Source organism: Marmota monax, unplaced genomic scaffold (assembly GCF_021218885.2).
Source record: "Marmota monax isolate L192 unplaced genomic scaffold, Marmota_monax_Labrador192_F-V1.1 WCK01_AAM20220418_F8-fsc00251, whole genome shotgun sequence".
In the NCBI taxonomy this organism is placed as follows: domain Eukaryota; kingdom Metazoa; phylum Chordata; class Mammalia; order Rodentia; family Sciuridae; genus Marmota; species Marmota monax.
In genome coordinates this window covers 523,743-532,418 of record NW_026694546.1, presented here as the reverse complement: position 1 = coordinate 532,418, position 8,676 = coordinate 523,743, and the positions used below count along the sequence as shown (strand labels likewise).

General features: G+C 44.1%; 1 protein-coding gene across 1 annotated transcript; it reads left to right on the top strand.

Annotated features, from left to right (window-relative positions):
• The first annotated feature begins 5,506 nt into the window (after positions 1-5,506).
• LOC124076642 (uncharacterized protein C12orf71 homolog) lies at positions 5,507-6,755 on the top strand. The gene is made up of 2 exons (XM_046420698.1): positions 5,507-6,157; positions 6,549-6,755. The coding sequence occupies exons 1-2, from the start codon at positions 5,507-5,509 to the stop codon at positions 6,753-6,755; spliced, it is 858 nt and encodes a 285-aa protein (XP_046276654.1).
• Positions 6,756-8,676: the final 1,921 nt, after the last annotated feature.

The window sequence follows — 8,676 nt, the reverse complement described above, 5'->3', positions numbered from 1 at the left end:
GTGATGGAGACCCCAGATGAGCAGTTAGTGACAACTGAAACCTAATGAATTTATCCTAGTTTGAATGAACTTTGTGGTTAGAAATGGTAGGTGGTAGGACATGCTTGGAGGAGGTGAGCCATAGTGAGTTGGTCCTGGAGGTGTTCTTCCTGTGGCCCTTTCCTGTCTCAGTTTTCTGACCCCCATCTGTTGATACATTTCCTCCACTGGGCCCTCCCCCCATGATGGGCTGGTGCACTAAGGACCCAGAGCAAGGGAGCCAGTGATCTATGACTTCTGCAATGTGAGGTTACAAAATACTTTCCTGGCTGTCAATTGTTCTTGTCATATACTTTGGTCACAATGAAAGAAACAAATGACTAAAGCAAGGGGATGTGTCCTGTGGTATTCTATCCCCATTTGTTCTTCCACACTTGTGACTCTCCTGTGTTCCTCTGTTGCCATGGCAGCCAAGGTTCTCAGAACAAAGGATTCTGACCTTTGAACTTCTCAGTTACTGGATTCAGTACCTGAAGGACTTCAGGTAGCCTGGGTCTGCTTCAGGAGTTGGTAGCATCGTTTTTCTGCAGGAAGTCACTAGAGCCAGTTTTGACAGAGTCTACAGGTACATGAATGTGTGTGTGCGAGAACAGAAGATAGAAATAGAGATAGACAGAGAGACAGATAGATAGATAGATAGATAGAGAGAGAGATATCTCAAGGGAAAGCCAATGTTTGTTTTCTCTTCCCCCATGACTTGCTGAAGCATCACGGGAAATGCTGGACTAAAGATACCATCCGATGATGTCAGGATGGGCATTTAATTAGATGTATTCTTTCTAGAAATTAATTTAATATCAATTATCATAATTTTATAATATAATGTGTTTCCTGTAGGTTGTGCCACAAAATTTAATAATCTCAATTTCTTTGATGTGACATCCACATATGTGCACACGAGTACAATCCATACATGTATGTAGATAAGAGGGAAATAAGACTATAAAGGAATGCACCAAACTCTTTCCCTGAGGATTGTCATTCCCCTTGGATGGTGGGATATGGGTATTTCTTTACATCTTTGACTTTTCTGTAGCTTTCAAATTTATACAACTATCTTTTATGGCTGGCAGTTCTTCCAACTGTAGTGATAAGACAAAGCATGAGAGGTATCAGGTGGAGATGCTCAGGGCAGAGGGTCATTATTCAATAAAAATGAGTTTTCCAAGAGAAAGAACTGCCTCTTGTGCCCTTGACTGGAGAGTGCAAATACAGGATGCACTTCTGCCTGAGTGGGATAGATGGGAATGGATAAAGGAATGGGCATCATTTGGAAAAGTACATGAGTCCCTTCCCCCATCATGAAGTAATGTTTTTCTTTTGAAATTTCCAGAGCCCAGGGAGCCGGGGCTTTTGATCAGGAATGTGGGTGGAACAAATCGGACATAATTTTCCTATGTTCATATCAGAATCAACCCCCATAGAGAGAGAAGATAGGAGTGGAGGGGAAGGGACGGGAGGGGGGATAGTAGAAGATAGGAAAGGAAGCAGAATACAACAGACACTAGTAGAGCAGTATGTAAAAAAGTGGATGTGTAACCGATGTGAATCTGCAATATGTATATGGGGTAAAAATGGGAGTTCATAATCCTTTTGAATCAAATGTATGAAATATGATATGTCAAGAGATTTGTAATGTTTCGAACAACTAATAATAAAAAAATAATAAAATTATATATATATATATATATATATATATATATATATATATAAAAAGAATCCACCCCCAGTGAAGTCACATCATGTACAACCACAAGAATGAGAACCTGAGGTATATTCCATGGGTATATAATATGTCAGCATACACTGTACTGTCATGTATATCTAAAATGCACAAATAAAAATATAAGAGTTCATTTAGCAACTAATGTTAGGGCTAGTGGTTAATACTTGCTATTATTTATCCATTTGATGAGGCAATCCTAGTGGTTATAAGGTGGGATCTCATTACATCCTTTTCTTAAAATTATTTTTAGTTATAGATGGACACAATATCTTTTTTTATTTATTTTTATGTGGTGCTGAGGATCAAATCCAGTCAGTGCCTCACATGGGCGAACCACACGTTCTACAACTGACCTAGAGCCCCAGCCCCTTCATTCCATCCTTGATTTGCCTTTGATGGCTAATGATGTGGACCATCGTTTCATGGATTTGATGGCCCTTTGGGTGTCTTCTTTGCAGAATTTTCTCTTCTAAATCTTAGCCCATTTTCAATGGGGTTGTCTTTTTATTATTGAGTTTAAATATTACTGATGCTGGTTTTTGCAGCAAAAGTTTTAATTTTGATGAAATCTCATTTACCTAGTTGTTTTGCTTGTGATTCTGATGCTATATCTCAGAAGGCTTTCCGTAACGTGAGATTGCAAAGATTTACTCTGATGTTTCCTTCCGAGTGTCCTGGGGCTGTCCTTATTTGGTCTGTGGGTCACAGAGTTCAATCTTGCTCACGTGTGTGAAGCACTTCACCTTCATCGTTTGGCATGAGGCTGTCCGGCTGCCCAGGCAACAGTTGTTAAAAGGACTATTGTTGTTGTTGTTGTTGTTATTTTTTAATTTGCTCTTTTTAGATACACATGTTAGGAGAGTGTATTTTGACATATTATTCATACCTGGAGGATAACTTAGGGTCTCATTCGAGTGGTTGTACATGATGTGAGCTTCACTGGGGTGTATTCCTATATGAATGTAAAACCTTATGTCTGACTCATTCTACCTCCTTTCCTGTTCCCCTCTCCTCTCCCTTCCCTTGGTTGTCTCCTTTTGAAGGTCCCTTGGCTTCAAGATCACTCTGTACTTCAGTGGTCTAGGGTGGAAATCCTTCTTTCCTTCTCAAGGGTTTATATTCTGGTCAAAAAGCTCCATTTCAGGAAAGTATTTTGGAACCTCAATGTACAGCTCCACTTCCCCTGCACAGAAGGAGAGATCCAGGTGAATTCTCTTCAAGGACACAGTGCTCTGGAAGGCAGGCTTAAAGTTTTCATCAAAAGCCAAAGCAGAGCATTTTAGATCTCCTTATGTCAAAGAGGAAGCTTAATACTTATTTCACGACTTCCCTTCCCCCCTGCTCCACATGTGGACCCCATTGTTCAGGGCCAGCTGTATGGAACGCCTATTCCTATTGCTTGTCCCATGGAGCATCACGTTCTGCACAGGGGAGTTTCTACAGAGGAACAGCCTATGGGTTTGCCTGTGGACTGGGTCAGCTCTCCCCGCAGTCTTCCAGGAGGAAGTGGGTGCTCAGGTCCCTAGAGATGAGGGCGTGTGGAGATTAAGGGGTGGGGGCTCTGAAGGCAGATTGCCTCTGAATCCTGGTGCTTGTACTTATGACTTGGGAATGTGAGCCAGTTACCTGACTGTGCATGTTACATGTTCTTCTGTGAAGCAGGCAACCAATGAGACTTAGCTCATAGGCTTCTTTGAGCCTAAAAGGAGCTAACACCCAGAAAGGGGGCATGTGTACATGAGCACAAGACCCTGCATATACTCAGGGAGGCCATGGTCACTCATGGCAGCTGGGGCAGCCTGGGACATTTTCCAGGCTGCATCTATTGAATAGTAGGTGTTTCTCGCCAACCCCAGCTCTGCCTATTCATTGCATCATGCCATCAAAACTCTGGAAGAGAGAACTACTACAAACTTCAAGAAGAGAACCTAGATATTTAAGTCCAGTCAATAGTAAAAAATGGAAGACAGTTATGGCACACTGTAAATACTATCTTATTGAATGGAAATAGAGACAAATATTTGGGAAAGCTCTTATGAAATTGACAGAGCCCAATGAGTTGACGTTCTTTTAGGTCCAATAGCTATTTCTTAGCTTTGATTACTATTCCGTAAAGTGTGTGTATGTGTGTGTGTGTGTGTGTGTGTGTGTGTGCCACACATGTGTATTTTCCTCAGGTGTTCTTAAACCCATGTCTCTTTTTTTTTTTTTTTGACAAATACATAAGGGGCCATGAAATTTCCACCAAGATTTCAAAGAAAGACCTGGAAGCCAGGCAAAATGTTGCTGGATCAAAGTCCCTGTAGGCGCCCCTGAGAGACCAATGCATGAAGTTGTAGGTAAAGTGAAGCTGTGATGGAGACCCCAGATGAGCAGTTAGTGACAACTGAAACCTAATGAATTTATCCTAGTTTGAATGAACTTTGTGGTTAGAAATGGTAGGTGGTAGGACATGCTTGGAGGAGGTGAGCCATAGTGAGTTGGTCCTGGAGGTGTTCTTCCTGTGGCCCTTTCCTGTCTCAGTTTTCTGACCCCCATCTGTTGATACATTTCCTCCACTGGGCCCTCCCCCCATGATGGGCTGGTGCACTAAGGACCCAGAGCAAGGGAGCCAGTGATCTATGACTTCTGCAATGTGAGGTTACAAAATACTTTCCTGGCTGTCAATTGTTCTTGTCATATACTTTGGTCACAATGAAAGAAACAAATGACTAAAGCAAGGGGATGTGTCCTGTGGTATTCTATCCCCATTTGTTCTTCCACACTTGTGACTCTCCTGTGTTCCTCTGTTGCCATGGCAGCCAAGGTTCTCAGAACAAAGGATTCTGACCTTTGAACTTCTCAGTTACTGGATTCAGTACCTGAAGGACTTCAGGTAGCCTGGGTCTGCTTCAGGAGTTGGTAGCATCGTTTTTCTGCAGGAAGTCACTAGAGCCAGTTTTGACAGAGTCTACAGGTACATGAATGTGTGTGTGCAAGAACAGAAGATAGAAATAGAGATAGACAGAGAGACAGATAGATAGATAGATAGGTAGAGAGAGAGATATCTCAAGGGAAAGCCAATGTTTGTTTTCTCTTCCCCCATGACTTGCTGAAGCATCACGGGAAATGCTGGACTAAAGATACCATCCGATGATGTCAGGATGGGCATTTAATTAGATGTATTCTTTCTAGAAATTAATTTAATATCAATTATCATAATTTTATAATATAATGTGTTTCCTGTAGGTTGTGCCACAAAATTTAATAATCTCAATTTCTTTGATGTGACATCCACATATGTGCACACGAGTACAATCCATACATGTATGTAGATAAGAGGGAAATAAGACTATAAAGGAATGCACCAAACTCTTTCCCTGAGGATTGTCATTCCCCTTGGATGGTGGGATATGGGTATTTCTTTACATCTTTGACTTTCCTGTAGCTTTCAAATTTATACAACTATCTTTTATGGCTGGCAGTTCTTCCAACTGTAGTGATAAGACAAAGCATGAGAGGTATCAGGTGGAGATGCTCAGGGCAGAGGGTCATTATTCAATAAAAATGAGTTTTCCAAGAGAAAGAACTGCTCTTGGGCCCTTGACTGGAGAGTGCAAATACAGGATGCACTTCTGCCTGAGTGGGATAGCTGGGAATGGATAAAGGAATGGGCATCATTTGGAAAAGTAAATGAATTAATGCTTTTCTTTTGAAATTTCCATTGTCCAAGGATCCTGGGCTTTTGGGCCCTTGGACCCTATGAGTGACTCATCCTCTGGCATCAGCTGCCCTGACATGGAGCACTGTATTTCGCAATCCAAATCGAACCAGAGCCTCTCTGTAGTCCCTTTCCCCTCAGAGGAGAGGCCTGACTGTGAGGCTGTCGTAGCCTGTGAAGAACTGACCTCTGAGGGTCCTTCCTCCCTCCCTCCTGTCCAAGGGGCATGGGGAACCAATGATGTAAGGGGACCCATGGGCAGAAGAAATGAAATTCAGGAGAAGCCAGAGGAGCTTGGCGAAGAAAACATGGATGAGCCCATAAATGGCGAGGTGTGCAGCCTCTTCGACTACTCAAAAATGAAATGGGCTGAATGGGAGGAAGATGATGACGAGAGTATGTACGATTCGGATGAGGAGACAAGATGCCGGGGCGTCTGGGAACTTCTTTTTTTAGTGAAAATTGTTTCGGGAGGTATAGGCAAGTTCAAGAAGGTCAAAGGTGACGACTCTCTGTTCAGTGATCCTCCTCAAAAGGAGGAAGATGTCCAGCCATCGAGCAGTGTCTCTTCCCATATGGATCAGGTCAGTCCTGAAGAACTCGAGGCTTGTCAGGACTTGCCCAAGTGTCAACGAGCAGAAAATGGAGACACCAAGCAGTGTTCTGGCCTTGAGAAGGATGAAATTGTTGAGGTGAGCACAGAGCTGCCCCCCTGCAGAGGAAGGGACAGGCCCAGTGGGGGTGCCAGGTGGGACAGCATGGAGTCCTTGTACCTGCTGTGAAGCAGAGGAGGACCCCAGTGTCTGAGCAGATGAGAAGGTCCTCAGCCAGGAAAGGGGTCAGGGAAGAGGTGTTGGGGAAATGCCAGGGAGCACTGAGAGAGAGAGATAGGGGAGGACAGAGAGAAGCACTGTACAGACCAGTGTGTGTGCCTGTGTGTGGCTTTAATGTGAGTCCTGAAACTTTGCATTGACAGTTGGCACATTTTGGTAAAAAAGTAAATTGGAAATCCATAAATGAGTAATATTGGCCTCATTGCTGCTGACCCTGAATGTCTCTAACTCCTCCTCTTTGTCTTGGCAGATGGAAAGCCAGGAGCCTGGCACAGCAAAGAGCTCCCTAGGGTCATCAGAGCAGTCAGAGGAGGGGGACCTGCCTTCAGACAAGGAAGGCACTTCCTGTATGAATTTCCGGCGCTTCTTTCACTGGCTCAGGAAGAGAGTGGTGTCCTCCCTGCCAGGGAGAAAGCGCCGTGAGAAGGCCAAGAAGGTCTCATCCTGCTGGCGCTAAAGAGAAGACATTTGGTTGGAGACCACAGGTTCCAACCTCAAGAATCCCTCCAGTTAGGAACCCTGTGCACCCAGAATTTTAATTGATTCCCCAGCCCGTGTTGTAGAGTTAGCATGGTTTTGTGTTTTCCTAATAAATGTTCTTTTTTTCCATGTCTTCCTCCTCTTCCATCATAACATCTGGGCCAGGTTGAAAGTAGGTATGCTGACCAGAAGACTGAGGTTGACCCTGAGGACACCACAGGGAGTATTCTGCCTCCTAAACAGAAGTCCTTCGTTTCTCTCTCCCTAGGCCCCTTCTTACTGTATTTCCCCTATTTATTTCTTATTTAATGTATTTCAACATCTTTTATCATTAACTCCTATCTGCAGTGTCAGAGGCAGAAGGACCCCTGTGACTCCCACGTGGCAGGATGGTTTTGGGGGAACTTCTGGGTCTGGAGTGAGTGGCAGAGGGCAGTGAGTCACTGGGAAGGCCATGTCAGTCAGTAGTGTTAGACAGTCAGAAAGCTGTTCTGATGACCCTGGGGACCAGGTGGTTCTAGCATGTTATTCTAAAACATCCTGGCATGGTGGCTGGTTCTAGCAAGTCTATTGGCATAAGGGGCAACATGGAGGGGGGGAAGGTGGGGGCTGGGAATGCCACTTAACCACACTAAGCCTGGTGTCTTCATTCATAAGTTGAGGCAGATGTTCTTACAGACCTCACAGGGTTGTTCCAGAATAAATGAGATAAAGCAAGCCCTGATAAGTACTGTGGCTTCTGGTGGTGGCCATGTTCCTGAGGATCTTCCCAACACACTTCATTAAAGGTATATCTAAGAGAGCCACTTGGAGTCAACTCTCATGGAGCTATTTCCAGCACTGAAGCTATTTTACCAAATCTTAAAGTGCTCTCCAGCTCTTGATTTAAGAAGTCCTCTCAAGCCAGTATACTGTACTCTCTGAAATTCCTTTGCAAGTGTCATTAAAATTATTCCTCCAGCTCAACTTCTTTGGGGATGGCTGGGCTTATCCATACTTCTTGTTGATAGTTCCTATGTTGCCAATTCACCTCCCAGGACTATTATTATCCTCCTCACTCATCCATAGGTTCTCTCAAAGGCGTTTCTCCTCCTTTAACTACCACCCTGTGTGACTTTCATTGTTCACTGTTGAGAGCCACAGCCGAAGGGGCCCCAGCAAACTTCTAGTTGCCAGCAAACTTCCAGCTGCCAGCTGATGATTGGCTCACAGTGGCCCCAGCAAATTTCTAGCTGCCAACTGATTGGCTCCTCTTCTGTGATGCTCATTGGGCTGTTTTCCCGCCCTTTCAGACCATGGAGCTGCTCATTGGGCGACTTTTTTTGGCTCCGCCCAGAGGGCCCAGCCAATCGGCCTCAAGAGCAGGAGGAGATGGGGAGGTGGAGAGGCTTGTGGGAAGCCGGTGGTGGCAGTTGGGCTCTGAAGGTTTTTCCTGAGGAGCTGTGTGGTTTGGTTTGTGTGGTTCTAAAAATGAAGTTCGTTTCTTTTGACAAGTGGCTCCTGAATTGTGCCCAGCCAGACTGCGGCAGTTCATATTTTGAGAAGCCTATGAGATTTAGTCTTAGAGTCTTCCTTTCCTCTGTTTCAACCTCCTTATCTCCCTCCTCCCTTACACAGACATTGGGCACATGGAAAACTCACTAGCTTAACATACCAAAAAAGGTGTCTGGATCTTTGGGGTCAAGGGGCTATTTGTTGAGGAGTTAAAGCCAGGAAACATGCGAACATAAAGGTCTGTGGGTGAGAGTAGTCTGTAGCAGTGATACAAAGAGACAGTTGAATGTGGAAGTTTTCATAAAGTATCACAGAATGTCCATTTACATGGTATTTCCCCCTGTTTTTTAATTGGTAAAATACATATAAAGTATACTAGTTTAACTGCTCTTATGCATACAACT

Coding starts and splice junctions, on each gene's coding strand:
- LOC124076642 (XM_046420698.1), top strand. CDS start 5,507: ATGAGTGACTCATCCTCTGGCATCAGCTGCCCTGACATGGAGCACTGT. Junction 6,158..6,548: donor AGAAGGATGAAATTGTTGAG/GTGAGCACAGAG, acceptor TTGTCTTGGCAG/ATGGAAAGCCAGGAGCCTGG.